This window comes from Ailuropoda melanoleuca, chromosome 6 (genome assembly GCF_002007445.2).
Source record: "Ailuropoda melanoleuca isolate Jingjing chromosome 6, ASM200744v2, whole genome shotgun sequence".
NCBI lineage: Eukaryota > Metazoa > Chordata > Mammalia > Carnivora > Ursidae > Ailuropoda > Ailuropoda melanoleuca.
Window position 1 is genome coordinate 103536259 of NC_048223.1, and position 27594 is coordinate 103563852.

Genomic DNA, 27594 nt, shown 5'->3' on the forward strand with positions numbered 1-27594 from the left:
CTTCCCCCAACTTTTCCCGGCAGCGGGGCCCCGCTCCGGGCGGGGGACCCGAGGGCTGGGGCCCGCCACCTTCCCTCTGGGATTCCCCGCCTTCAGAGGTGGCCAAGCGTTAGACGCAGCATAAGCCGAATAGCAGCAGGGAGTGCCAGCTGTCTGAGGTAGGCTGGGTGGGTGAAGAGACCGGAGCCGGGGCCCTCGGCCGGGGGATGCCGCTCGGTCCGCGAATCCAGCCTCGGGCAGGTCCCCCTGCCAGAGCTCGAGCTTTAGCTGACCGTCATCCTACCTCCCGGCTCCCCTGCCTGAGCTAATATTTCTCCTCTAAGGGGCGCGCCTGAATCGCTCCGGATTGGCTGCACGAGTCCGGAGTTAAACTTTCAGCCAATGAAAAAGGTCATGGGGAGTGACGCACAGAAACGTCACGGGAATTCCCCCCTCCCGGGGGTGGAAAAGGGGCTTTCCCGGCTGGAGCCCTGGTGGCTGTGGAGAGGTGTCGGGACCCGTCCGAGGTGGGTCGGGCCGGGATAGAAGCCGGAACCGGAGCCGCCGCCGCGGTGAGTGGCCGGGCTCAGACCCCTGAGTGGCCGGGACACGGGGAAGGGCGGAAGGAGGGCCCTTAACTGACGGAGTCCCAGGGCTGGAGAGCGGCATATGCACGCACGCGCGCACACACACACACAGCACGCACAGGAGCAAGACAGACAGCTACCCAGCGACATCCTTGTACAAAACACAAAACAAAACAACCCACGCGGACTCATACGTGCACCTATGCGTATGCTAGCGATCGCACAGCATTGTCCATGTACTCAGAAGCGCACACACGTACACGCAAACATGCTCACCCATGCACAGGTGCCTGGACCCAAACCCTTCACGCACAAACTCAGGTATGTTCACCTGTGTCCTTACATACCAAGACATACTCAGACGAGTCCACACTGAGAAGTTTAAGGACGCTCACCTGTACACAGCCTTGCTCACTGGCACCCGCGTACTGACACCACTCATACACAACGTTCACGCGAGCACAGGGGACGACACACACTCTATACCTGTGATGGAAACACACACTAGAGACACACACGGCCATGGGACTGGGGCAGGGGACGTGGGCACCCAGAGCAGGGGCGGTGTGGGAATCCAGTGACTGTTGAGATGTTTCGGGGAGAGGGAACAGAAGAGTCCATCCCAAGAAGGAGACAGCCTTCCTTCCCCCGCCCCATGGCCCCAGAGTCCGTTCTCGGGGCAGAACCCCGGGGCCCCCCACTGGGAAGGGCCCCCGCCTACAGGCCTTCGGAAAAGAGGCCTTCCTACAGCAGGAATGTCCCCCCAAAAGCCCCCGGGTGAATCAGCCGTGGCCTCCCTCGGGGTAGAAAATCCCAAGGTTGCTCCAGGACGGGGGAGGGGAAGGGGGCAGGAGGCGGGCCCAGCCCCGGCCTAAAAGTGTCCGCCAGATTTGAAAGACCCTCCAGTCCCCGGCGCCTGCCCTGGTGTGAGGAAGGGGGCCCAACCACCAGGGGCGTTTCCCTGGGTCTGGCTGCCCCTATGCTCTCAGAGGCGCTACAAGGAGCTCAGAGGCCAGCAACCACCTCGCGCCCCTCCCGCCGCGGGGGCGTGTCCAGTGGCGTCATTTCCAGGCCCGCCCCCTCCGGCCCCGCCTCCCACTGGTATTTTCGGGACTTTCCTAAGCTGTTCTAACTTTCCTGCCGCTTCCCCGGCCCAGCCCAGCCCAGCTCCGGATCTCGCTCTCCACCGGATCTCGCCCGCCACCCGGACGGGTGGCTGGAAGAGATCAGACCCTCCCCCAAATCTGGGTCCCCCTCGCCCCCCCAATCCTGTCCTGATCTGTTTTCCCTCCCCCGCCACTCCCCCCAACCCCCCACCTAAGGCGGGCGCCTGAAACTCTGGGAAACAGAACCCGGCCGGAGCCACCAGACAGAGCCGGGCCTAGCCCAGAGACATGGAAAGTTGCTACGACCCAGTGAGTCACGCCTCCAGGCTCTAAAGCCGGCCGGCTGCCCCCACGTCTGTCTGTTTGTCTGCCTGTCTGTCGGAGTCCCCTCTGCTCCCCTACACCTGTAATCCTCTCTGATTATCTCAACCTGCCGGTCAGTTTGTGTGCCTGTCTGCAAACTTCTTCCAATGAGAGCTTTCTTACGGGCCTGAGGAGGAAAGGGAGTGGTTACTCAGGGCTGGGAAGTGGAGGGGTCATGGGTGGTTCAGAATCAGTTGCCACCCCAGTCTGTCTCCAAACCAGGCTCTGGATGGCATGATTGAATATGATGACTTCAAATTCGACCCGTCCATTGTGGAGCCCAAGGAGCCAGCCCCAGAGACAGGTAAGTTCCTCACCTCTCCTTGTCTGGGGCGGGGGCCTGGGGGATGGGCTCAGAAATCATGGCTCAGCAAGGCCCCTCTGTCCCCAGCCGATGGTCCTTACCTGGTGATAGTGGAGCAGCCTAAGCAGGTGAGTGAATGGAAGGGGGGGCTGTGAGATGACTTCAGCTTTGGGGACAAGTGGGGTAGTCGTAGTTGGGTGGCCATGGGGAGGGTCACTGATCACAGAGGCCACGTCAGGTTGGAATGGTTGGCAGCTGCTAATCACAGTGGTGGCGTGGTCCAGGAGATACTGCCAGTTATTATGGTCACTGCTGGCTGGGAGTGTGGCTGGCCTGGGGGGGGAAAGGGGGGTCTCTCCTGTTCACAATGTCAATCTGCCCTGGGACATTCAGCGAGGCTTCCGATTTCGATATGGCTGTGAAGGCCCCTCCCATGGAGGATTGCCAGGTGCCTCCAGTGAGAAGGGCCGGAAGACTTATCCCACAGTCAAGGTGAGTCAGGATGGTGCTGGTGGGTGGGCTAATGGACACTGGGTTCAGCGGCATTACTGACAGCCCTCACCCCTCCCAGATCTGTAACTACGAGGGACCAGCTAAGATCGAGGTGGACCTGGTAACGCACAGTGACCCGCCTCGTGCTCACGCCCACAGCCTGGTGGGCAAGCAGTGCTCGGAGCTGGGGGTCTGCGCCGTGTCTGTGGGGCCCAAGGACATGACTGCCCAGTAGGTACCCCCTCATTGCCTGCCAGTCTTGGGCCCCAGCCCACTTCTGTGAGCTTAGCGTCTGACCAAGGGCCCAGAACCCAAGTCCCCAAGTAAAAACCAGGAAAGTGTCCTGGAGGAAGTAGGGCTGAACTGAGCCCTGGCAGTGGGGAGGGTGCCTCAGGAGGAAAAAACTGCCTGCAGAGCCTCTGACTGCCCCTCCCCCACCCAGATTTAACAACCTGGGCGTTCTGCATGTTACCAAGAAGAACATGATGGAGATTATGATACAAAAACTTCAGAGGCAGCGACTCCGCTCCAGGCCCCAGGGCCTTACTGGTATGGAGGGAGGAGGGGTCACGGGAGGTGACCATGGGCGCAGTAGAGAAGGAGCGCAGGGGTCACGTGTATGTCCACTGCCCAGAGGCTGAGCGGCGGGAGCTGGAGCAGGAGGCCAAGGAGCTGAAGAAGGTGATGGACCTGAGCATTGTGAGGCTGCGCTTTTCTGCCTTCCTTCGAGCCAGTGATGGCTCCTTCTCCCTGCCCCTGAAGCCAGTTATTTCCCAGCCCATCCATGACAGCAGTGAGTATCCTGATCATCTGGGGTGTCAGGCTTAGGTGCCAGAGGGAGCGTGGGGGGCAACCTCAAGCTGTGGAGTCAGACAGGCCTGGGTTTGAACTTGACCCACCACATAGGAGCTGAGCGACCTTGAGCAAGTCCTTTCCCGAGCATGGTTTCCATCTTGGGTAAATGAAGATACCAGCAGTTCCTGTACCTCTTGTGGTTGTTCAAATAATACAAAGCACCTGGCTCCATAAATGGGATCGTGGCCATTATGTCATTTCAAGTAATTGATATCCCACCCCCACAGAGTCTCCTGGGGCATCGAACCTGAAGATTTCTCGAATGGACAAGACAGCTGGCTCTGTGCGGGGTGGAGATGAGGTTTATCTGCTTTGTGACAAGGTGCAGAAAGGTGAGGCTGGAGCCCAGGCTCAGAGCTAGGGACACTGGGTGTCAAGATGGGGAGCCAGGGCAGCTCTAGGACAAAAGGCCCTGAGATTCTACTAGGAACTGTGGCCAAGCTTGTTTTCCCTATAGATGACATCGAGGTTCGGTTCTATGAGGATGATGAAAATGGATGGCAGGCCTTTGGGGATTTCTCTCCCACAGATGTTCATAAACAGGTACCCTAGGGCCAGGGCCAGGGCTGGGGGGCTGAACTAGGCCAAGTCCTCGATAACCTTATGTCCTCCAACCCCCTGCCAGTATGCCATTGTGTTCCGGACACCTCCCTATCACAAGATGAAGATTGAGCGTCCTGTAACCGTGTTCCTGCAGCTGAAACGCAAGCGTGGCGGGGATGTGTCAGACTCCAAACAGTTCACCTATTACCCTCTGGTGGAAGGTGGAGCTGGGCTGAATGGGGGGAGGGAGGGAGCCCTGGGCTGGAGTGCCCCAGAACTAGATCAGGGGACCCATGAGTCAAGTCAGGAGTGGGGAAGGTCCCAGGAAGAGGTGGTCCTAGGAGACTGCCAGAGAGCTTTTGGAGGGAGGGCCATGACCAAACTCGGGACAGGGCGCTTGAGGCATGATGCATAAGTTGGGGTTTTAACATTTCATTTCCCTCTGGCCCCAGACAAGGAGGAGGTGCAGCGGAAACGGAGGAAAGCCTTGCCCACCTTCTCCCAGCCCTTCGGGGGTGGCTCCCACATGGGTGGAGGCTCTGGGGGCTCGGCTGGGGGTTATGGAGGAGCTGGAGGAGGAGGTGAGGGGCCGCTGATGGCGGGAAGGGGGATGGAGGAGGGAGGGGTAAGGAAGAGAGAAGCTGGAGGGGGAGAAATCTGGGAGAGTCCTGCCTGGTGCCTCCTACCCACAGACCGGTCTGTATCCGCAGGTGGCAGCCTCGGCTTTTTCCCCTCCTCCTTGGCCTACAGCCCCTACCCGTCGGGCTCGGCCCCGATGGGCTGCTACCCCGGAGGCGGGGGCGGGGCGCAGATGGCCGCCGGGGCGCCTGGCGTGGACGCCGGGGAGGAAGCAGCAGAGCCGAGCGCGTCCCCCCTAACCCTCCAGCGCGAACCGCAGGCCTCGGACCTGCTGCAGCGAGGTACAGCCTCTTGAATCCGGGTGGTCGGGACGCTGCGGGTGGGGACCGAGCCCGCGCCCACGCCCCTGTCGCCCCCAGCCCGGGAGTACAATGCGCGCCTATTTGGCCTGGCGCAGCGCAGCGCCCGAGCCCTGCTCGACTACGGCGTCACCGCGGACGCGCGCGCGCTGTTGGCGGGACAGCGCCACCTGCTGACGGCTCAGGACGAGAACGGAGACACGTAGGTGGGCGGGCGGCCGGGCGGGAGGCTGGGACTCCCAGGGCCAGTCAGGGACTTGGAGCGTGAAGGAAGGTCGTGGGGTGCGGGGTGGGGAAGGAACCTGCAAAGAGCCAGGGCTGTGGAGTCGGACAGACCCGGTTCCAAGTCCGGCCTCACTGTGTACCGGCTGTGCTCAAGGTACTTGATCTCTCCCCACTTCAGTTCTGTTGGCTGTTAAGAGAGCACAATGATAGGACTCACATACTTACTGCACAAGGTGCTCGGAAGGATTAAGTTCAGGTGCAGCGACGCCCTGGGAGACTTCTGGACTCCACAAGCCCCAGGGACGGAGATCATGGAGGCAGTGGGGTTTTGCGGGTAGAGGACGCTCTGAGTGGCTGGGCTTGCTAGGCCACATTCTCACTCTCACATCGCTCAGGCCGCTGCACCTAGCCATTATCCATGGGCAGACCAGCGTCATCGAGCAAATAGCCCACGTCATCTACCATGCCCGGCACCTCGGTGTTGTCAACCTCACCAATCACCTGCACCAGGTGAGGGGTGCCTCGGGTGAAGGGGCAGGAGTTGGAAGGTGGGTGGGCCGAGGCCAGGGGTGGACCTGGCTCATTCTGCCTGTGTCCCCAGACGCCACTGCACCTGGCAGTGATCACCGGGCAGACAAGCGTGGTGAGCTTCCTGCTGCAGGTGGGCGCGGACCCGGCACTGCTGGATCGGCACGGAGACTCCGCAGTGCACCTGGCTCTCCGGGCGGGTGCCTGTGCCCCCGACCTGCTGCGCGCCCTGCTACACAGCGACGTTCCTGCCGTGTCCCAGCTGTTGCACATGCCGGACTTTGAGGGTGAGTTCATCACCTCATCTGGACCAGGGGGCAGAGGTGGGGACCAGGGAGGGCACCTGGCGAGTGCCTGGTGTGAACATGAGGTGTTGAGGTCAGCTGGTCAGGGGGCCACGTCGGGGTCGCAGCTATAGGCTGAGTGTCTGTGTCCTTAGGCCTGTACCCAATACACCTGGCAGTCCGTGCCCGAAGCCCCGAGTGCCTGGATCTGCTGGTGGACAGTGGGGCTGAAGTGGAGGCTGCAGAACGGCAGGGGGGCCGAACAGCCCTGCATCTAGCCACCGAGATGGAGGAGCTGGGGTTGGTCACACATCTGGTCACCAAGGTGGGACTGAGGATTGCTGAGGTGGTGGGGCCAAGGGTTGTGGAACCAAAGACAGTGAAGATGCAGGGGTGGGGGCGGCCAGCCAGTCCGTGGGTGCTGTGATCAACCACTCCCTTGCATCCCACAGCTCCGTGCCAACGTGAATGCCCGCACCTTTGCGGGAAACACGCCTCTACACCTGGCAGCTGGACTGGGATCCCCCACCCTCACCCGCCTCCTTCTAAAGGCTGGTGAGTCTCGTCCTTGGAGCATATGGACAGGGCTGGGGGAAGGGAAAAGGGGTGCCTCCCATTCCCCCCCTTTACAGTTCTTACTACGGGCTCCCATCGTACCTCCTCACAACTACCTCCCTCCCCAGGTGCCGATATCCACGCAGAGAACGAGGAGCCCCTTTGCCCACTGCCTTCGCCCCCCACCTCTGGTAGCGACTCAGATTCTGAGGGACCTGAGAGGGACACCCGAGGCAGCTTCCGGGGCCACACACCTCTTGACCTCACCCGCAGCACCAAGGTGAGGCTAGCCAGGAACAAGAAGCACCAGGGAATCGGGTACCTGGGCTTATGGCTGGGGCCCAGAGGAGCTGGCACCTGGGCGTCAGCACTGGGGTGGGAGGTCACCAAACTGAGGCTGTCTCCCCAGGTGAAGACCTTGCTGCTAAATGCTGCTCAGGACACCGCCGCACCCCCGCTGACACCACCCAGCCCCGCAGGTGAGAGCTCCTCACCCACTGCCAGCTGCGGAGCCCTGCTCACAGAGGCCTCTTCTTTAGAACCTCTGAAGGAGGGCTCCCTTGCTCCATCGCTGTTGCCACCCACTGCCCCGGTACCGTCTGCCTCATCTGTCAGATTCCCATGAGAGAAAGATGCCTGCCTGGGTCCATCTCCGGGCATAAGACACATCGGCATGTGTGTCCCTATCAGGGCCAGAGCCTCCACTTGAGGATACAGCCCTACAGAACCTAGAGCACCTGCTAGACGGGCCAGGAGCCCAGGGCAGCTGGGCAGAACTGGCAGAACGGCTGGGGCTGCGCAGTCTGGTGGACACATACCGGAAGACCGCCTCGCCCAGTGGCAGCCTCCTGCGCAGTTACAAGGTCGGTGGGTCCCTACCCCTTGCTCCAGGCCTGGCATCTTTCCCGTCTCGGATCTCAGGTGCTCCCTTGGCCCCAGGCTCCTGATCACACACTCCAATCTCCTGCTTCTTCCTTCTCCCCAGCTGGCTGGTGGGGACTTGGCAGGCCTGCTGGGTGCCCTGTCTGACATGGGCCTGGAGGAAGGAGTGAGGCTGCTGAGGGGCCCTGAGGCCCGAGACAAGCTGCCCAGCACAGGTAAAGGGGTCCTACCTGGAACATAGATCCGGGCCTGGAGGGTGGGAGGCCTAAGACCTTGACTGTTCCCTGTCACCTTCCCTGTGCCCACTCGCCTAGCAGAGGTGAAGGAGGACAGTGCATACGGGAGCCAGTCGGTGGAACAGGAGGCAGAGAAGCTGGGCTCACCCCCTGAGCCACCAGGAGGGCTCTGCCATGGGCACCCCCAGCCTCAGGTGCACTGAACCGCTGCCCACCCACCAGCCCCTCCCTGGGCCCCTCTGTACAGCATCCCTGCCTGTTCCAGTTCTTATTTAACACCCCATGCCCACCCCTCAGTTGGGGCAAATAAAGGATTCTCATGGGAAAGGGAGGGGGCACAGCCCCCTCTCTAACTTATGGCAACCCCTGATGTGACTCTTGTCCCTGGAACCAGCTGCCTACCCTGGCCCCGAGCCAGGTACTGGAGAGAGGAGAAGGAGGCCCAGCCAGCAAGTCCAGAGCAGCTTTAATGGGAGTGGAGGCTGTACAAAGGGCAGGGCCCACTGAAGGAGGGAAAGCAAGGCCATGCTGTCCCCAGACTTGTGTAGGGGGGGCCTAGGCATGGATACCCTTCCTCCACCTCTGGAAAGAGAGAGGGTGAGCCTCAGGGAGGAAGGAGGGAAAACCAGCTCAGCCCCCACTCCTGGCCTCTGTCTGAGCCAGGCCCCAGGACGGAGGGGGATTGCTGGTGTCAGGTGGGGGTGGTCTCAGCAGAAAGCAGAAACATCAGGCCTCCCCCCCCCCAAAAAAAAAAAGCATCAAAAGTCCAAGGGACCCTGGCCCCTCCCCTCAGCCCCCCCCCGTACGAAAAAGTGCAAAACATTATCACAAAATGGGGGGCTCAGAGGGGCCCCTAACATAGGCTCCCGAGGCCCATGCCCTAGCCCTGCCCTGCCCCGGACACCGCGTCCGGCGCGGTCGGGCCCTGGGCCAAGGGGCCCTCATGGGTGGCCCGAGGCCGGCCCGGGCTCAGGCAGGGCTGTGTCATGCAGGTGCCCAGTGGGCATCAACCCCCCACGCTCCTACCCTCAACTCAGAGCTTCCACCGCCCACTGCTTGCCCCTGGGCAAGGCTCTGAGCCATGACCCTGAGCCCGGGGCTGGCTGGAGGGGTTGGCCTGCAGGGAGGGGCTGGAGTGAGGTGGGGGGAGTCCGTCCTCCGTGCTCCCGGCCTGGGCCAGTGCTGCCTCTACGGCATCCAGCTCTTCGCTGCCTGCCTTCAGCTTGACCCGAAGCAGTGCTGCGTACGTGCCATAGCGGGATTTCTGAGGTAGAGGGGCAGGGGCTGTGAGCCTGCTCTCCGCCCTCTGCCCAGCGCACCCCCGTCTGGAGAGAAAAGCTAGGAGACAGCAGGTTCTTGCCCACCTCTGAGGCCCCCAGAACCCCCACTGTGACGTGATCCCTTGGTAAGTTGGTCACCCTCTGTGGGCTCTCTTGATGCTGCATATTAGAACAGCTAATGTTTCTGGAGCCTGGACTAGAGTTGGGAACAGTGAGCACTTGACAGACCTCATCTCGCTTCGTTAGCCTAGTGGGTACAGAATGTCATCCCCGGCCCACAGAAGAGGAAACAGGCTCAGAAGGGTTAAGCAACCTGCCCAAGGTCACCCAGCTGGTCCTCTTCTCCTACAGTCCATGCCCTTAACCACTAGCCTGAGCCTGTATGTGGGAGCAGAGAGGGCCCGCTGATGGAGGAAGGAGCCGCGGAGGCGCCAGGGCAGGGAGGCTCACCTCAAACTCCAGGTAGGCCTCCTTCTGCCGCTGCTCCTCGGCCTCCTTGCCCCGGGACTTTCTGCCCAGTCGCGCAGCCCGGTGCTCTCGCAACTCGCTTGCCATGGCCTTCAGCTTGGCCTCATGGGTCCGCACCTGCTCCTCCTAGAGGCCGGGGGAGTGTAGTCAGGATCACTCTAGTACATTGGGTGCCTTTGTGCATGGTTTTTAAAAAGGTGCCCCATCCTTTGGATGAGCAAAGCACCGTGTCTGGGTTAACGCCTTGGCAAGTGGAGTAGAGACTGGGTTCCAGCCTTCACTCACCCCCACAGCCAGTGTTCTGGCGTGGTGCACGTCTACAGGATCACCCCCGGCAGCCCCGGGTGCAGTCGGGGGGGCCTGCCCCATTGCATCCCACTGACACCAGATGGACGGAGCTGGGGGTACCTGGGAGAGGCGGGTGGCAGCGCTGGGCAACAGAGGGCGGCTGAACTTCCTCTGGGAGCTAACAGCAGCTGGGAAGGGGGGTGCAGAGAACATGGCAGCCACCACATTGATGCGAGTGATCCAGGACTGCATCTGCTCCAGGCTCCTGGGGAGACAACACGGCCACTTAGGACCTGGGCCCAGGGTTCCTGTCCCGGGACGCCTGTCCTGGCTTAGGGTGTGGCCTGGGAAGAAATGAGGCCATCCAGGGACAAGGGAGGGGAGGAAGGTGGGAGTGGGGCAAAGGGGTCCAGGACGGGCAGGAGGAGGGCACTCACGGGGCCTGAAAGAGGAAGACCCGCCAGTCTGCTGTGCGCAGGTAGAAGACGTGGGGCCTCTTGCTATAGTCGCTGGCGCGTGTGGCCAGTGCGTGGTGGATGCTGATGGCGTTCTTTAGCTCTGCCTCTGAGAGGGCCTTCCCGGGCTGGTACTCCTCCTGCAGGGGTGCCCATCTTGTCCTCGCCATGGTCCCACCGGGTTGGCCCAGCCCACCCACACTCCCCTGAGCCGGCTCAGCCCCAACCCCTCGGGCTGGCCCCGCACCTTCTGCAGGTAGAGGATCATGCCCTTGAGGATCCCGTGGAAGCTCTTCCAGCCCCGCTTGCCCCGAGGTGCTGGGAGGAAGGAAGACAGGTCAGGGGGCCTGAGATGGGCCCCCTCCCCTCCATCCCCCAGACCCTCCCCACCCAGCCACGTACTCTTCCTGCAGTCAGGGTCTGCGTGCACCTTTCGCACCAGGGCCCCATGCTTGTAGACTGCAGCCCCAGGCTCAGGAGTCAGGTCCAGGAAAGGGCTGGAGCCGCTGCCACTGCCCCCGCTGACCCTCTTGATGACCTTGGGGTTGGGGTCGGCCAACTCAGACAGAGAGCGTCTCAGCTCCTCCTCGTCTCTGCAGGTGTGATCACCTCAAAGGGGGCTGGCCTTGCAGCCACAACCCCCCCTCAGTCCTAGCCTCTGCCCCCCCCCAGGAAAGTGCCCCCTTGTCTGTGGAGGGAGTGGGGGAATGGCCCCTCTCCCCGGGTGTGGCTCCCCTCAATCCGAGGCTCCTGGAGCCTTGTCTCCCACCTCGGATCAGATCTCCCCAAGGGTAGCTGTGCCCTCCTGCTCAGATGAGGATTCCTCCAGGTACTTAGGTTAGAACTCCCAAGGGTAGGGTCTTCACCCTCATCCTTTCTGTCTCTGCACATACACACACCAGCCCTCATCCCTTTCTCCACTAGGGCGGACGCACATCTGTCTCAGCGGTCTCAACCATACCCAGCAGCATGCTTTGCTCATAGTTTGTTGGCCAAATGGTGGCAGAAGTAGCTTCCTAGTGGTTGCCTAGTACCTCTTGGTCAGCAGGCCCTGCTAGGTATCATCTAGAAAATCAGGTTCTACCCTGTCACTCTGTTGATCGAAAACCTGCAGCAGCTCCCTACTGCCTCCCACAGAGAGCCCATGCTACATCCCCGCCAATGCTGCCTTTTCCTCCTTCCGCTCTCCGGCCAGCCATGCCTGCCTCCTCTCGGTCTCCCCACCCCACACTCATTTCAGCCACCACATATTTCTTCCCAAATATCAACTTCCCTCTCCCCAAATGCTTCCTCTCCTTCAAGGCTTGCCCCAAGTCCCAATCTGCACCCCAGTCCTGAGCTCTGCCTCCTCTGAGGTCTTCTCTCCTGCCGATTGGGAGCTCCCAACCCAACTGATCCATGACTGGACTCTTAGCAGACACCAGCAAGTATGAGTGATCTACTGATGGCTTAGATGAGGCTCTCCCCCTCAGACTGGGGGGCCCCAAGGCTAAAACTGGACCTCCTCCCTTAATCTGGACTCCTCTAAGACTTCGAGTTTCTTTCCACTGAGGCTGCCAAGAGTAGACAGTGTGGTCCCTTGTTCTATGACACTCTGGATTCCCTGGGACCCAAGAGGGGGCTCTACCTCCAGAGATTTCTGCTTTCCCACTTGGGTTGCCAAGGGACCTTCCCTTTTTGTTTCAGCACTCCTCCTCCCAGGCCCGCTGACAGTGGCCACCCACCCCAGCCTAGCTTGTCATAACAACCCAGCTGAAGAAAAGACACAGATCCCCAAGTCCGGGCAGCCATCTCCAAAGAAGGAAGTGAGGCAGCCTCAGTGCCTCTCATGTCCTCACCCGCCTCCCCTGCCCCACAGCCCAGTCTGGACTCACAGGGCCTGCCTCAGCAATCGCAGCCTCTCCAAGCAGCCCCTTCCCCACAGCCCAGCTCCCTTGTCACACAGCCCCAGGACTCACATGGCCCACTGCAGCTTTTCGTTCTTGATGGAGCTGTACAAGGCCTGGGAAGGGAGGAACAAATCAGGCACATATAGGTCACTTGGGCAGGCAAACCATGTACCCCATGCCAGAACCCTGAGCCCTCCCTCCTAAGGGCAGGAGACAATGGGGGGGGGCAGCTGGGTGTGATGACCAAGAACACAGACTCTGAAACAGTATTAGGACACAGTACTGTGTCACTTTTGCTGCAGGACTTTGGGCAAGTGTCTGTGGGGAGAACAAATGTAGTAACAGGTGTGTAATGTAGAGCAGGCAGTCGGCACGGGGCACCCAGGCGCACGGGGGATGCACTTTAAATGGCAGCTGCTGTTATTATCCTTGCTGTTGTTATTGGGAGGGTTCATCCCGCCCAGATCCTGGGTGGGAGAAGCACAGCGCTGGAAGGAATAGAAAAGAGCATCCCAAGAAGCTCTCCTTTCCCCAGTCGTGTGCCTTGGCCTGTTTCCATAGGATAAACCCACATAGAACATATGGGGAAACTGAGGCCCAGCCACAGGATTCACCCCCCTCACCTCCCTCTCCGGCTAGCAGAGAACACATTCTCACGGCTCCTAACCCCTGGGCAAGCTGAGCACTTCCCCAGCCCAGACGGCCCCAGCAAGTCTAATGACTTGCTGGTGGGTGAGCCCCCTGGGTGGGTGAGCCCCCCGCCCACACACATCCTTCATGTTACTGGGGAGTGAACACTAGTCTAAAAGGCAGAAGTTTTAGCTTCCAAACCCTGCACACCCCAAGCTCCCTGCGCACTGAACCAGTCACTTCCCCTCTGTACGGTGTCATGGGGGATCTGTGGGGGCCTGAGGATGGTAGGGTAGAGAATGGGCTCCAGGAGTTGCATAGGGGACCCCTCTTCTTGGGAGTGGCCTGCAGCATGGGTCCATAGCAGCACCTCCTATTGTGGGGGCGACTCCACCAGCCTGTGAGTGGGTGTGTCTCCAGCATGTGCGTGCTGGGCTAAGCGTGTGGCGTGTGATGCTGCCTGCGTGATCTGGGTGCAGTGGTGACGTCGGTGCCTTCTCGGTAATGGGACACAGCCCCCCACCTCACCACCGGCATACCACGGTCTCTGATTCTCTCACTGCCCAGGGTCACACTCAGCTACAAGGCTAGCCCAGCATCCCACACGTGCACATCCTGTCCAGGGGCGGGTACATCCCACAACCTCCACCCCCTACACAGCACAACCCAGCTTTATGCACACACAGCCGTCCCAGCCCAAGCCCGGCAGAACCTGGACCCTAAACCCTCACTCTCCAACTCTGGGCCAGGAGGTGAAGTGGCCACCCACGTCCAACCGGTCTCCAGCCTTCCAGTTCATCCTCTGCCCCGCGGAGGACCCCCTTTGGCCCACAACCACGTCTTCCTTCCAAAGTCCTAAACCCTATCGGTGAGCCCCATGTCCTGCTCCCAGCTAGAAGACCCAAAAGACCCTTTGGTCTGAGATGCCCACCTTAATCCGGGCCGTCTGTGCCCTTCCCCCTCCAGTCCATGCCCACTCCTGGCTACCCATGGGCTCTGTCTCTGCTGGGCTCGGCCCCCCTCAGTCCGACCGATGCCCCCTCGGCTCGTGCCACCTTTGGTGCCTCCCTCACACCGCCCCTTCAGCCGCGCCGCCCTCCACAACCCCCTCGGCCGTCCCCCCAGCCTGGCGTGGGCCGCGGCCCCAACGCCCTCACCGCCTTCTTCTTCTTGCGGCTCTGCAGGCGGCTGACCACCAGGTCGGTGTAGAGCACGGGCTTGAGACTGCGCGAGCGCTGCGGCCAGCCGTAGCACAGGGTCTCCGCGCCGCGGTGGGTGCGTCCGTAGCGCACGGAGCACAGCGAGCGCGAGCGCAGCCGCCCAGCGCTGCTGTGGATGCTGTTGACACCGATCATGCTGGCCCGGCCGGCGCGCCGCGGCCCCCGGCCATGCCCCCGCCCGCCCTCGGCCCGGACGGCCCGGACGGCCCGCGGACGGCTCCCNCGAGGGCTGGGGGCGGGGACGGCGCAAAATGGAGGCGTCCGACCGCGCCGGGGCTCGCGGCGCGCCGCCACCGGGGGCGGGGCCTCAGGGGCCGGCCGCGGCCGGGGCGGGAAGGTTCGCGGCTACGGGTTAGTGGCGGTGGCGCCGGGGTCCCCCAGGCCCTCGTCTGCGAAAGTGGGCCGACCCTGTAGGGTCTGCAGCTCCCTCCTGGCTCGTCAGGGTGGGGGGACCAGGGGCGGAGGAGGTCGGAACGCGTCCCCTCGGCCCCTTCTCCCCGCCCCGAGCCAGGACAGGCCACGCAGGAGGGGCGGTGCAGAATGGAGGCAGCCATGGAATCGCACCAGCCTCGGCCAGCTCACCCAACCGAAGATAGCTCAAAGGCCCGAGGCTATACCCCAGTTCACGTACACACACCCCAGTTTACAGACTTACACCCCAGCTAATCAGATCACCAATCCACACTCACCCCCAACTCACAGACACTGCAAGTTGACATGCACGTCTCAGAATCTACTCTTGAACTCATACAACCCCTGCTTGTCATAAATCAGCCAATTTGCAGATACGCACCCTAATACACAGAAACACCCAACGTACACCCCAACACAGATATACTCTCTAAATCGTAAGCCCTTTAAGCACAAACATACCCCAAGCCAAACCCCCGATTTACCAACGCCCTAAAGTGTATGTATACACACGCGCGCGCGCACAACTCAAGCATACACCCCAACTCTTTGACACCCCAAACTCACAATGGACACCCCCCCCCACTCTGATACATTCCCAAACTCAGAAGCCCGACACACCCCAAGCTCACAGACACACCCAAGGACACTCCTATGCAGTCACATGTATGTGATGGCCCAGAGACCTCTTTGCCAACCGTAGAGGTTTCAAATGAGTCCAGGCCTCCCTGCATAGAACCAACGGATCAGGGAAAGGAGTGAATCTACAGGACGGGACACCCTCTCCTCCTCCTATGCCTACCAGTCCCTGTGTAGCTAAATCCCTCAACTGCTGGCATGCGGGAGCAGGGCAAGGGAGTCAGAAGAGCAGTGTCTAGTCCCAGCTTGAATGTAACTGGCTCTGAGACCTTGGAAAAGCCTTTGTCCCTCTTGGGCCCCTCTATCTCCGGGTCCCTCCAGCACAGGGGTACCAGAAGGGCGTTCGTGGCCATATATACTGGGGTAAGGGGTGGAGGGGGAGGAGGCAAGCAGTGCACCTGTGTGTCCCCGCCTTATGCTGAGACCCTCTCATCCTTAGTGAACACTAGAGGGGAGCACTTAAGGCAAATGCAGGGTCCAAGGCCGCCTGATCACGGGTTTTCGAGAGCCATCTCCCTTCCCCCGCTGTGCACGGCCAAGACTGCACTTGGCCGCAAGCAGTGCGCATGTTCAGGGGAGCCTGCTTGTGGGGGTTGGGGGAGGGGGCGGTCCCCAAGCTGAGTCACGAGAGCCCAGGCTCCAGCAGCAGGAGCTGGGGCTGGCAAGCCCCTTACCTCACCAACCTCCATGCTACCGACAGGTCCCCATCCCTCCCCTCCAGCAACCTCTACCCTGACCCGTCCCCCTTCGCCGCTCCCCCCACCCCCACCTTGAGCAGCTCCCTGGGGAAGTCTCCGCCTTCATTGAGGCCCTCCAGGTTTCCGATGAAGTCTCCGCAGGTCATGCGCTTCCCAATGTTCTAAGTGAGGGCACAGAGGCCTGTGAGGGAGGCCTTGGGCCTCAGGCATTGAAGTCTCTGGACGCGGTCTGTTTTCTGGGCTCCCTCCCGCCAGCCCCCCACTCACATGGCCGTGGAGATCGGTGTTGAGTAGCATGAGGGCGCAGGTCAGCGTGTGTGCACCGTCTAGGGGAGAGTTGACATTCAGCCTCGGCCACTTCCCAGGCACACTTCCCACAGCTATCTTCCCCAGCCTTCCAGTTTATCTCCTGCCCCCTCTGGCCCACAATCATACTTTTGCAAGTCGTGAACCCCAAAGAGGTGAACTCCTACCAAAGCCCTCTCTTTTTCAGCAGATCCCTAAAGGGGACCTTTTCCCCAACACCCACATGCCTCTGGGAGTATGCACTACACACAGGCCAGTGCGCCCCTCACAGTTATGCTGCCCGGTGCAGCCAAATCATGTTGTATGTGGACAGTGGCATGCGAACACACCTGCTCTTGACCACACACACTAGACCCTAGCAATGCTTGCTCACATGCACAGTTCCACATTCATGACGCCATGTCAGCACTGCACGCACACATGCTCACATGCCTGCAAGCTTGTGCATGCATTCACCCCTACACACGCTCATGCTCCTGTGCACACACACTGTGCCCATGTGCCTTGGTGACTAGCTGGAAAAGCCCTGTCCCCTGGCTTTCTCACCCTCTGAGGACAGGGCTCCGGGATTGCACTGGAAGTATCTCTGGGAGAAGTGGGCCAACACGCGCTCCCGTTCCTGCGTCTCACCCATTAAGGCCAGCTCCTTCAGAAACACCCTGGGGAGTGGGGAAGAGGGAGCATGTCACCCCTACCTGAGGTCCCCTAAACAGACAGCCCCAGCTTATGGCCATGCCCAGCCAGCCTGGGAAGGATGACGTCTGGGCAGCTTAGAAGACTCAAAGGGGCTCCAGGGAGGCACCACGGAGGCTCTGCATACCAGGCCTGGAGAGTGGGGGCTGCCCTCAAAAGGCTTAACACCCACCTGAGAGCTTGGTCCAGAGTCATGCCCGTGAAGACAAAGAACTTGAGGTACTCGCCAGCCACAAGTTTGCTGAAGTCATTGCTGTGGGCAGGGCAGATAGACAGGTGGAGTCTCAAGGGAAAGGGTCAAGGGGCCAGGTGGGGTTACTACAGAGCTGGGGCCGTTAGATAGAGGGCATGTGGAGGTGCTTCCCACAGGACGCATCCCCTCTCCCCCCCCTTCTCAATCCCAGCCAATGACTTTACTTCTTGCCCAGGTGCCGGGCCACATCAGCCTTCCTGAAGCCGTCTAGCCGGTATAGCCTCTTAGCTAGGCGCTGCGCGGCCTCCAGGTCTGCTTTCTGCCCATTGGACAAGGTGTCTGTGCTTCCCAGGGCCAGCCGCTCTGTGCTGTCCAGCTCTGAGTCTGAGTCGGACACCAGCTGGCTCAGCGGTGGTTCGCTGCCAGGGTAGAACAGCAGCTCAGAGGTGGGGGCAGTCCCTCTGAGGCCATTCAGATCCTTCCTCTGCCTCCAAACCCGAAAGACAGAGATGGAGAGTTTGGGACATGGGGAAGGCATTTTTCTTTTCTCCAGAGAAGGACACTGTACAGGTTCCCTCTATCAGCTGATCCCACCTTTACCATCTCTCTGTAGAAGTCTTCCACCAAATTTAACTCACATCCATCTTTCTGCTGTGGCAATTTTGACTGCTTCTCCAAAGCACCCTATGGAATTCGCTATTAGGCACAGATTTCCCATCTCCACATTGGCCCTACTGAGAACACAGTCCTCTATCTCTGAGAATATGGGCAAAAGTGGGATATAGAGAGGCTGCCAGAGTGGAACAGTGGAGGGTCAAACAATGATTTGAAGGCAGCAGGGACGCCTTCTCACTCCTATGTCTGTCTTTTCTGGCCTTTTAAAAGGCAGAGGAGCCTCCTCCTTGGGCCTTCTCTTCCACCCACAAAGAGGCAGGCTCTGGGGTAGAGGGGAATGCGGGTCAATGTGCACCCCATTCATCCCCTGTCTCCTCCTCCCCTTCCCTTCCCGCCATCCCAGCTGCTCTACTCACAAAGCCACCTGTCACCCCAGAGACAGAGGCCGGAAACTCCTGGTTGCTAGGCAACCCTGTCTCCCTGGCCACCCCCTCCTGTTGCCATGGCTTCCGTGACTGAGAGGGTAGCTGGCAGAGGGAGAGCAGAAAGGTTAGACTGGTGAAAGGACTTTCTGGAGAAGGGTGAGAGGCTCCTGACCGAAGAGGGGAGGCGACAAGGGAGGGAGGCAATGGGAGAGGCTGGTGGCTCCATCTTTGGAAAAAGACTCCAGGCTGGGTGGGGTAAGGTCACCAGAATTCTAAGCAGGTTAGAGGCTCTGTCTGGGGAAGGAAGGGCCTTCCTAGAAAGAAAGGAGGGTGTTCTCTGAGGACTCTTCAATCCTGAATCATGGTTTTTCAAGTCACTGGATTTGAGACCGAGGGGGGTGGGCCGTGAGGGGCTCCCACTCACAGCCAATGGCAGTAGTCCTCCAAATGGAAAAGCAGACATCTGCATCCCCTAACCACTCTATCAGGGGTCAGGAATATAAACTGCATCTTAGCACTCAGGCTCTTTCCCTTGGAGCAGCTATTCCTGGGGCCCTGGCGACCTCAGTTCTGAGGAACCAAAGGAATCACTCACCTGCCCAGGGGTGCCGCCCCCAGCCCAAAGCTGTCTTCTGAGCGGCAGGGACTAGGGGGCTCCCTCCGTGGGGCCTGCTTGGCTCCAGCCTCTTCCTCCTCTTCCTCCCCTCTCTGTGTCCAAGGCCCGTCAGCAGCGGAGCTGGTACCAGAATCTGGCTCAAGAGGTGCAAGTGGGGCGGGAGCAGGTGGGTCAGGCCGGGGGGCAGGGGGTTGGGGAGGCAGCTCAAAGGTGAAGAAAGGGCTCTGGGTTGGGCCAGGTGAGGCCAGGGCCTCCAGTGAGGCAAGGCTGGTGTAGGAGGTGCCCTTGGCTCGGTGTGACTCCAAGATGGCTTCAAACACACAACTGAAAGAGTCAGGCCCATCAGCCGAGGGGCTGGTCCCAGGTAGAAAGGGCACAGGCGACTTGAGAGGCCCAGGTTGAGGCATCCGGGTGCCTGGCCTGCAGGGGCAGGGAGAGTCTCTGATCAGGGGCCCAAAGGACAGCTCTTGGGTAACATTTCATTGAATTCTCATATGACTCTGTGAAGGGGATTATCACCTCCTTTTCACAGGCCCCCAGCCCTCTAAAAAAGCCACCTGTGTAGGGAGTCCCCATTACAGCTTCACCAAGCTATTCAATGCCCCTGTGGCAGCCCAGCCTTACCCGTCCCCAGCACCCAATCCCTCTCCTCTCTTCCTCCCTGCTAATCTCCCTTTCTCCTCCTCCTTCTCCCTGATCCTCTCCCCTCCTGCCATCCCATGTCTATTTCTGGCAACATCTTAGGAGAAGAAGATGAGGCTCCAAGCTGTAGTGGGGTGTGAGACGGAGAGGAAAGCCCCCACACTCCCCACTCTCCTGCCAGGATCCGGATTGATGCTCCCACACCCCCAGGCTTGATTCTGGCCCCTGCCCTCTCACTCTACCTCCTGTTCTTCATTAGAACCCCTTTCCTCCTCTGTCCTGGCTGCTCCTTACCCTATGGGCTCTTGCTGACACATACCCCACCCCCCACATTCCCAGCATTCTGGCAGGCCTGGGGCCTCTGTCCAGAATCTCCTGCTGCATTGCCCTGTCAGCACCGCTAGCTTGGTCCTGACCCTCCCAGTCCCACCCTCATCTCCATTCCAGTCCCTCTGACCCCAACTCTGCCTTTGGGGCAGCTCCAAGGAGCAAGCCACAATCCTTTCCCAGTCCCACACTCACCGGGCCCCTTCTGAAGCCTCAAACACCTCGTCATCCACTTCCTCTTCCCCACCTGCCTCGTCCTCGTCCTCATTTCCACTGCCCAGGCTGGGACAAGGGCCAAGGAATGGACCGGAACGTGGGCCAGGTGGGCGGGCAGTGCCAGGTGGGCCCTCAGAGCTGGGCTGACTCTCGATGGCCGAGTCAGCTTCCTCCCGCTCAGCCAGCACCTCATCAATGTCCGTCTCGCGGTAGCACCTCAGGGGTACCGTGTCCAGGTCCGTCTCGGAGTACTTGGCTGCTCGCCCCACAGCCACCCCAGAGCCCTGCCCTGAGCCCACCCCAGGTGGAGATGGGGGGGCCTGCTCTGGGGGCTTAGCACCTGCAGTATGCATAGGCATCCTGGTCAAGAGGTTATCCTGGTCAGCTCCCTGTCTTGATTCTGTTCTAGGAAGGAGCTCTTTCCCGCTGCTCATATTGGCAGGAAGTTCTTTCACTGTCTAGCCACCGTTCTTCCTGCTACAAACTCAGCTTATTCCTGGTGCCAGTGAAGCTCGTTTCAAATCAAGTTCTTGTCAAATAACTTTGAGGGGTCTGAGGGAAACCAGCTTCTTTTCTACTTCATAGAATGACCCTTGCCATCCTGCCATCCCCTCTCTCCACAATCTAGCTTCCTCCAGGTGCCCAACCCAGCCATGATCCCCCGACCCTCCCTCATAACACAGATGGAAAGTTTGAGGATTGGAGAGGCATTAGCCAACTCATGAGCCCAGGAAATGATTGTGGGGAGGTTTAAAGGAAGGCTCCCTACCATGCCTCAGCTGCTGTGGAGAAGGCCCTGCCCTGTTCCCCTTGCCTCAGTCCAGGATCTTACCTGAGCTTGGGGGGTCCAGGGAGCCATAGAAGAATTCCCATTTGGCTCGAGCAATTCTCTGGGCATGAGAGGAGACTTCCCGGGGGGAGGACCAGGTGTCCCCCTAAGCCAAGGAGGGAGAGATAGACACAAACACCCAGAGATAAAGCCACACATACAAAGACACAAGAACATGGGACAGAAACACAGACAGAAAAACACACAGGGACAGATATAAAGGTGCCGAGGCACAGGGACAAACATGGAGGGCAAGAAAGAGACAGATTTAGGTAGATTGAAGAATTCAGAGTGAACAGCTGACAGGCCCAAAACTGCCAAAGGGCCAAGCCTTGCCCCTTTGCTGGGGCTCTGGGGTTTCAGGGAACCCAAGGGAGGTCGCATACCTGGTTCAGGAGTCCAGTGTCAGCAGGTCCTGGGAATAGCTTGGCCAGGTGCTCAGAGGGTCCCCCCAGCCCATTGGGGAGAGAAGAGTAAAGGCCATCTGCCCCAACCTGAGGTTGGGCTGGTGGCCCATATATAAGGCCCTGGCTGCCAGGAAGAGCTGAGCCTCCTCTGGCTGGGAGTGGGTCTGATGTGGATGCCTCTAGCCGCAACTTCCGATTGGAGCCAGGCCCAAGGTCTGGGGTGGGTCTGGGAGGAGAGACCCCACCCAGGTCCCAGCTCCGACTCAAGCCTCCAGGAGCAGGTAGCCCATTTAGTGGCCTCACACTGGCCTTCTCCACAAAGCGGAATATGACCACAGAGCTCCGAGCTCCCGGTGGGGGCTGCCCAGTGGGTGAAGGGGGTGCCCAGGGTGAGGGAGCAAGACGGGGTGAGGGAGGGCCACGCAGGGGTGTACAGGGTGCTGTCACACGTCCCAGCTCCCGGCCTCGGGGACCTGGACCTGCCACCCGCCGTAGCAGGGAGCCTGTGCTGCCATACATGCTGGCTGGGGGGCTTTGTGGCACCGGGCCTTCGGGGAGCCAGCGGCGTGGGCATCGTGGTGGGGAGATGGCACAGTCGCCCTCCGAGCAGAAGCGCATGGCACCCTGGGCCATGCTGGGGCCGGGGGTCAGGCTGGGGGGGCAGGGATGGCGAGGCCAGGCAGGGAGTAAGGGGGCAGCATGCTCTTCGGACAGGCCTGCAAGAGAGGAAGGGGGAGCAGGGGGTGAGCTGCAGGGAAGGTGGATGGGCAGGAGAGCAGAGACAGGGAGGGGAAAGCGGGGTGGGGCATCTGAGAGCCAGGGGCCTAGCCCAACCTGGGAATATGGCATCATTGATTCCACCCCTAGAAGTGATCAGGCCTCCTACTTGGGCTACTTCCATGGAAGCCTGAGGAGAAAAGAATCATATCCCCAATAGGCCCCTGGCTCCTTTCCTTCTGTCTGGGGGCCCTGAGCATCACCCTGGGAGGAGAAAGGAAGCTATTTCAGAAGTTGAGTGAGTTCAGAGTCCCTGTAGCATTTTGGAGCTACTTCTGGTGGTGAAGGGGGAAGGCTGGTACCCCACCCTCTGGACCAGGAGTGTCAGCCAATCAGAACGATCTTACAGCGATGGGTCCCCCACAGTCTCTCTTAGGGAGGCCCCTCACTCAGTGAGAGAGAACTCAGGCCTCCTAGAAGGAAAGGCAGGAAGATGGGGGGGGGCTGTTATATAGGGACTATGAGGGGCTGAGAGGCATATGGTGAAGGGGAGGAAAACTGAGGCTCCCACTCCTAATGTATACATGCTGAATGGGAAAGGGACATTTTTGTTCTTCATACAGGTACACACACACACACACACACACACGGACAAATAATGTCAGTACACAGTTAAACATATTCATAGGCAATACCTCTTGTACATACAGACCCAGGCACACACACACACATTGCCCAAAGACACACCCTCATACACTCTCACAGTCATAACAAATATGCGTGTAATGGAAAGGCACATGCTTATTTTACACACACACACACACACACACACACACACACACACTGTCATCAAACAAGAACACACAAAGAGACACCCAAATATACACACAGGGCCTCATTCTCCAATGCACACAGACACAGGTGTATCAGACACTCACAGAGACCTATTAGTCACAATCACACACAAATACAGATGCACCCGCACACACATACTTAAGCAGGAACACACACCCTCTCCCCCAACCCCCACCAGTCACCTGTCTCTGGGTGGGAAGGCTGCACCAGACCCTGTCCCTTCCTTCCCTCTTAAGAAAATGACAGATCTTGTCCAGCCCTTAAACGGGTAAAGGGGCCTCTGGTGGCAATGCAGGGTAGGGGCAGAGGTCAGGAGCAGCAGCCCTACCAGGCAGGTTTCTGAAGCTCAGCGGGGGCCCAGGGCATCCCCAGTGCAGCTCCGACTGGAGCTGCCTCAGTACTCACCGCTGCTCGCCTGGAGCTGGGGCCGAGGAGAGGCGGGGAAGAGGCTGGGCCCAGCTCAGCTGTGAAGGCAGCGCGGCTCCCGCTTGCTCCCGCTTGCTCCAGGCCCGCCTGCCTCTCAGTCCCTCCCCTTCCCCCCTACGCGCGGCTCAGGCAGAGCTAATCCCCCCACCCACCCCCCGCCCTTTCCGGGCCCTGAGCCCCGGAGGCTGGCCCCCTTCTCGACGCTAGGTCCCCGCTGGGCTGTCCCGCCAACCTGAGACCCGCCCTGACGAGGGGGAGGATGTATGGGACCCCCGGTTCTGTTCCCAATACCCTCACGTGCCCCACCCCAATCGTGTCCTGGTCCCTTTCCTCCACCGCCCCCTGAGCCACACGCCAGACCCAGCTGCACTCGCGTGTCCCGCTCCAGACCCCACGCGTGTCCCTAGGAGGTTGCCACATGACCTGTTACATGCCACACGCGCTCCCGCCCCCACGAGCACGCGGCCGCGCCAAGCACACCGTATGGGTGTAGACCGGACCCGCCCCCTAAATCCAGGAGACCATTAACTTATGGGTGAGGGATCTAGGAAACACTGTCTCAAACCCTAAGGGGTTCTGTGTTTCGGACCCAGGAGACCCAACCCTGACCACTCGCCCAGGATGCAGCAGGGGGGATGCTAGTCAGACTTTAGAAAGAACTTCCTTGCTGCCTGAGTTAGGTATCCTGCCTATCTGAGGGTAAAAGATTAGACGGGATGATGCCGGGAGTGGAGGAAGTGGGGAGCACTCAACCCTTGTGCCCTTGGCCAAGGTAGAAAGGGGCCCAGTTATTTTAGGAAAGCACTGCCAGAGTTACTATGGCAACTGCTCTCTTTGGGAACGCCAGGGCATGCAGGTGGTGACCTCGGAAGGAAGAAGGGGTCTATTCGGGCAGTCAGGGGGCGCGAGGACGTGCGCAGCGGGGGCGCGCGGGGCTCACCGCGGGGAGGGCGGCGCGGGCTCCGCGTGGTGCTGAAGGGGACAGCGCCAGATTTGTCGCACTGCGCAGGCGCAGAGGCGCGAACAAAGCAGGGAGGAGGAGGAGGCGCGCGTCGCGAGGTGGTGCGCGCCTACAAGGCTCTCTTCGCGGAGGTCGGTCCTCCTAACTACCCCCTCCCCAAGCAGGCTAAGAGGAGGAAGCAAGTCCCTCACCCAAGTTAACCCTCTTTGGTCCTTCCCCGCTGCTGGCTTCTCCCTTCTTGCTGCATTGGGGGCTGGGGGAGGGTGGAAGGGATTCTGGGAAAACTAGGATGCCTGAATTCTCAATCGCGACTCGCTTGACCCTGGACAAGGCGCGTCCTCTCCAGGGCCTCGGTTCCATCTTTAAAATGGAGTTAACAGCACAGAGCTGCTCACCTTGCAGAAGTGCCCGAAGCCCTGATGAAATAATGGATGGGAAGCAGTTTTCGTTATGCAGAGGGAGATGAAGTGGCTGCATGAAGGGAGAGCGCAGCCCTGCTAGGGGGCAGCTCTCGGCGACAGCAGTAGCCCTCAGGTCCTTCACACCCTCCGCACCAATGGATGATGGGGAAAGCACTGCTCCGGGGGTTCCCCGGAGCAGACCCTGGAACCAGGAATTGTGGACGCGGTGAGAGGGCGGCCCAAAGTCTGAGCCTAGGGTTCTGGGACATCACTGCCCCAGGGTGGGCCCAGCTCCAAACCCCACAACTAAATCCCCAGGTCAACCGAGAAGCGGTACTCCTGGTGGGCTGAGCTGAGCACTCATTCTTCTCAGGACTCTAGACCTCCTGGGGAAAAGATAGGGACCCAGCTGGAGAGATAATCCTTCTTAGTGCCCCCTATGTCTCTCCCCTCGAGGTGCAAACCCATTCCAAATCGTCCGGGAGTGGAAGGGGCTGGACACCTCTATACTTCATAACTAACCAGGAATGAGAGGTTTGGGCAAGTTTGCTTGACGAAGAAAGAAAAATTCTAGCTTCGTCCATTCTATTCATTCAAAAATTACTGGGCACCTACTACGTGCCAGACAGTAAAATCCTGGATAGTCTCTCCCCATTTTTCAAAGTCGCTAAACGCGACCGGAGGGCAAAGAGTAGGCCCAGAACCTTGGAGTCTTGGCTCCGCCCCTTCTGCGTTTGGTTTTGCCTGCTCCTCCCATCACCCCTTCACTCAGAGGCGGCCACTGGCCCAAGACGAAAAAAGAGCCAGCCTCTGCTGCACCATCGCGTTCTCCAGCTTCAGTTCTCAAGCCCTGTAGCCGAGAAGGCGAGGTCTGATGTTACACCACGGGTCTGTTCCGCCCTCAGTTTCGAGATCCATCCGGAAAGCTTTCAGATAGGATCCTCCGTGAGACCGCACTCGATTGAATCGGTCTGTCTCTACAGCCCAAGGAGGCGGGTTCGCCGAGGCCGCTCCAAGGCCAAAGTGAGAAGACCTTACTGCGCACGCGCAATAGGCAGCAGATGGAGCCACCGATGGAGCCGTCCGGAGGGGAGCAAGAGCCCGGAGCCGTCAGGTACCGAGCACCGGAGGGGCCGAGAGAGGGAACAAGGACCTGGGGGAGGGGTGCAGAACTGGGCCGGGTCTGGGGGCCACTCTTAGGAGCCGGGGCGCAGAAGCATAACGGAAGCGGACTCGCAGGTGACAGCGGCCCGGGGACGCCACCGCCAACGCCCCTTTACCCGCAGGCTCCTGGACCTGCCTTGGGAAGACGTGCTGCTGCCACACGTCCTGAGCCGGGTGCCGCTACGCCAGCTGCTTCGGCTGCAGCGCGTCAGCCGGGCCTTCCGGGCGCTAGTGCAGCTGCACCTGGCGGGGCTGCGCCGCTTCGACGCCGCTCAGGTGAGCTAGGGGCCAGAGCCCCGCCCCACCTGGGTACCGCCCCCGCCCCGCCTCCAGCCCCGCCCCCAGCCCCTCTGTCTACCCCTGCGGACCCTCCCGGGCCTCCAGGAACGTCGGGGAAGCGATCCACCCCGCGGGAAGTACGCTCAAAGGGCGAGGGCGGGGTATCAACTCAGGCGCTTGGGGTCTCTCCTGGGAGGGCAGGTGGCCAACCCCGAGGGCGGGTTGCTGACGGGAAAGAACTCTTCAGGGGCGGAGAGGCAGCGCCCATCCCGCCCCCGGGGATAGCTGAGAGTCGAGGTGCCTCCCTGCCTGCAGGTGGGTCCGCAGATTTCGCGGGCCGCATTGGCCTGGCTGCTGCGGGACGCTGAGGGGCTGCAGGAGCTGGCGCTGGCGCCGTGTCACGAATGGCTGTCGGACGAGGATCTGGTGCCGGTGCTGACGCGGAATCCGCAGCTGCGGAGCGTGGCGCTGGCCGGCTGCGGGCAACTGAGCCGCCGCGCGCTGGGGGCGCTGGCGGAGGGCTGCCCCCGCCTGCAGCGCCTTTCGCTCGCGCACTGTGACTGGGTAGACGGCCTGGCGCTGCGTGGCCTCGCCGACCGGTGTCCGGCCCTTGAGGAGCTGGACCTCACCGCCTGCCGTCAGCTCAAGGATGAGGCCATCGTATACCTGGCGCAGAGGCGCGGCGCGGGCCTCCGCAGCCTCTCGCTGGCAGTCAACGCCAATGTGGGGGACGCCGCCGTCCAGGAGTTGGCTCGGAACTGCCCGGAACTCGAGCACCTCGACCTAACCGGCTGCCTCCGCGTCGGAAGCGACAGCGTCAGGTGCCTGGGCATGGGATTGGTGGGTTGGGAAGAGGACAATCACTTACTTACCCTCTGGGTTAGAGGCGGGCTGTAGAAAGGCAGAACTGTGGTGTCTGGATTTTTCTGCTACCCCGGCACCCCCATTCAGACCAGGAAAGGCCTCTAGGATTGCCTAGACTATAGAGCCCGTACTTTTAAAAAACTTTTTTGAACCGGTATTTACACATTGGCAGATTTCACATACAGTCGGGTTTCTGGTTTTCCTTCAGCAAGGGGAAATCCTTGAAATCCTGGGCGGAGCTGAGGAGCAGTTTCCCCCTTTAAGAGACAGGAGGAAGTCTCGGGTTCACTGGAGACATTGAATGTATGACCCCATCCAGGCCCCCTCCCTCGTTTATGGAGGGAAAAAGTATGCTCTGAGTTTGAGGGAGACAGGGGCTTTGCTGGCTCCCCCACCGTGGGCGTAGCGGCTTCTGGCCCCTAGCCTCACCCGGCTCCTCCCCCAGGACATTGGCCGAGTACTGCCCGGCGCTGCGCTCGCTGCGGGTGCGGCACTGCCACCATGTGGCCGAGCCCAGCCTGAGCCGCTTGCGGAAGCGCGGTGTGGACATCGACGTGGAGCCACCACTGCACCAGGCCCTGGTGCTGCTGCAGGACATGGCAGGCTTTGCACCCTTTGTCAACCTGCAGGTCTGACCTGCCTGCCGCTGGGGCACAGCTGGACTGTGTGGCAGGGTCTGACTATGAACTGTAGGGAAACTGGACCGTGGGGGCCTCTGGTTAGAGGCGGGTGCCCTGCCCCACCCTGGAACTTCAAATAAAGAGCTTTTTACCCCCTCTTGCCTGGCGCTGCTGCCCTGTTGA

The 27594-nt window shown here is 60.4% G+C and overlaps 3 protein-coding genes across 13 annotated transcripts; 2 read left to right on the plus strand and 1 right to left on the minus strand.

Moving 5' to 3' along the window:
* Positions 1 to 397: 397 nt before the first annotated feature.
* On the plus strand, positions 398 to 8240 carry NFKB2 (nuclear factor kappa B subunit 2). Of its 5 annotated transcripts, none has more exons than XM_034663178.1 (23): positions 398 to 551; positions 1889 to 1981; positions 2258 to 2339; positions 2427 to 2467; positions 2733 to 2831; positions 2911 to 3062; positions 3274 to 3380; positions 3466 to 3624; positions 3914 to 4018; positions 4144 to 4229; positions 4312 to 4450; positions 4682 to 4810; positions 4940 to 5149; positions 5228 to 5369; positions 5788 to 5902; positions 5994 to 6207; positions 6360 to 6529; positions 6657 to 6759; positions 6888 to 7039; positions 7169 to 7238; positions 7450 to 7622; positions 7745 to 7856; positions 7956 to 8240. In XM_034663178.1, exons 2-23 carry the CDS (start codon positions 1961 to 1963, stop codon positions 8078 to 8080), a joined length of 2706 nt encoding a protein of 901 aa, XP_034519069.1. In that variant the 5' UTR covers positions 398 to 551; positions 1889 to 1960; the 3' UTR covers positions 8081 to 8240. The 5 variants fall into 5 exon arrangements, with proteins under 5 accessions (XP_034519069.1, XP_019664887.2, XP_034519072.1 ...); XM_019809328.2 differs by having other exon boundaries at positions 7959 to 8240; XM_034663181.1 differs by lacking the exon at positions 4682 to 4810.
* On the minus strand, positions 5340 to 25233 carry PSD (pleckstrin and Sec7 domain containing). 6 transcript variants are annotated; one of them, XM_019809318.2, is made up of 18 exons: positions 24063 to 24471; positions 23102 to 23160; positions 21104 to 21840; positions 20721 to 20823; positions 19868 to 20228; positions 18683 to 19123; positions 17272 to 17466; positions 17027 to 17107; positions 16708 to 16820; positions 16123 to 16181; positions 15927 to 16016; positions 12327 to 12370; positions 10771 to 10961; positions 10616 to 10686; positions 10351 to 10508; positions 10034 to 10178; positions 9608 to 9751; positions 8875 to 9141 (listed from the first exon to the last, which is right to left on the minus strand). In XM_019809318.2, the coding sequence occupies exons 3-18, from the start codon at positions 21755 to 21757 to the stop codon at positions 8911 to 8913; spliced, it is 3081 nt and encodes a 1026-aa protein (XP_019664877.1). In that variant the 5' UTR covers positions 21758 to 21840; positions 23102 to 23160; positions 24063 to 24471; the 3' UTR covers positions 8875 to 8910. The 6 variants fall into 6 exon arrangements, with proteins under 6 accessions (XP_034519068.1, XP_019664877.1, XP_019664863.1 ...); XM_034663177.1 differs by lacking the exons at positions 8875 to 9141; positions 23102 to 23160; positions 24063 to 24471 and adding exons at positions 5340 to 5579; positions 21959 to 22031; XM_019809304.2 differs by lacking the exons at positions 23102 to 23160; positions 24063 to 24471 and adding an exon at positions 24479 to 25233.
* A 23-nt stretch (positions 25234 to 25256) lies between these two features.
* On the plus strand, positions 25257 to 27567 carry FBXL15 (F-box and leucine rich repeat protein 15). Of its 2 annotated transcripts, none has more exons than XM_034663188.1 (5): positions 25257 to 25372; positions 25468 to 25598; positions 25771 to 25924; positions 26243 to 26748; positions 27237 to 27567. In XM_034663188.1, exons 2-5 carry the CDS (start codon positions 25546 to 25548, stop codon positions 27424 to 27426), a joined length of 903 nt encoding a protein of 300 aa, XP_034519079.1. In that variant the 5' UTR covers positions 25257 to 25372; positions 25468 to 25545; the 3' UTR covers positions 27427 to 27567. The 2 variants fall into 2 exon arrangements, with proteins under 2 accessions (XP_034519079.1, XP_034519078.1); XM_034663187.1 differs by having other exon boundaries at positions 25258 to 25353.
* The last annotated feature ends 27 nt before the right edge of the window (positions 27568 to 27594 follow it).

What these genes read in the sequence shown, in the direction of transcription:
- NFKB2 (XM_034663178.1), top strand. Translation starts at nt 1,961, where the DNA reads ATGGAAAGTTGCTACGACCCA. An exon ending in TTGTGACAAGGTGCAGAAAG is followed by an intron (nt 4,019 to 4,143) that starts GTGAGGCTGGAG and finishes TTTTCCCTATAG; the next exon opens with ATGACATCGAGGTTCGGTTC. An exon ending in AGACAAGCTGCCCAGCACAG is followed by an intron (nt 7,857 to 7,955) that starts GTAAAGGGGTCC and finishes CCACTCGCCTAG; the next exon opens with CAGAGGTGAAGGAGGACAGT.
- PSD (XM_011236188.3), bottom strand. Translation starts at nt 21,976, where the DNA reads ATGATGCCATATTCCCAGGTTGGGCTAGGCCCCTGGCTCTCAGATGCC. An exon ending in CCTGGACCCCCCAAGCTCAG is followed by an intron (nt 20,229 to 20,720) that starts GTAAGATCCTGG and finishes TGCATACTGCAG; the next exon opens with GTGCTAAGCCCCCAGAGCAG. An exon ending in TGATCCTCTACCTGCAGAAG is followed by an intron (nt 10,509 to 10,615) that starts GTGCGGGGCCAG and finishes GCACCCCTGCAG; the next exon opens with GAGGAGTACCAGCCCGGGAA.
- FBXL15 (XM_034663188.1), top strand. Translation starts at nt 25,546, where the DNA reads ATGGAGCCACCGATGGAGCCGTCCGGAGGGGAGCAAGAGCCCGGAGCC. An exon ending in GCCGCTTCGACGCCGCTCAG is followed by an intron (nt 25,925 to 26,242) that starts GTGAGCTAGGGG and finishes CCCTGCCTGCAG; the next exon opens with GTGGGTCCGCAGATTTCGCG. An exon ending in GTCGGAAGCGACAGCGTCAG is followed by an intron (nt 26,749 to 27,236) that starts GTGCCTGGGCAT and finishes CTCCTCCCCCAG; the next exon opens with GACATTGGCCGAGTACTGCC.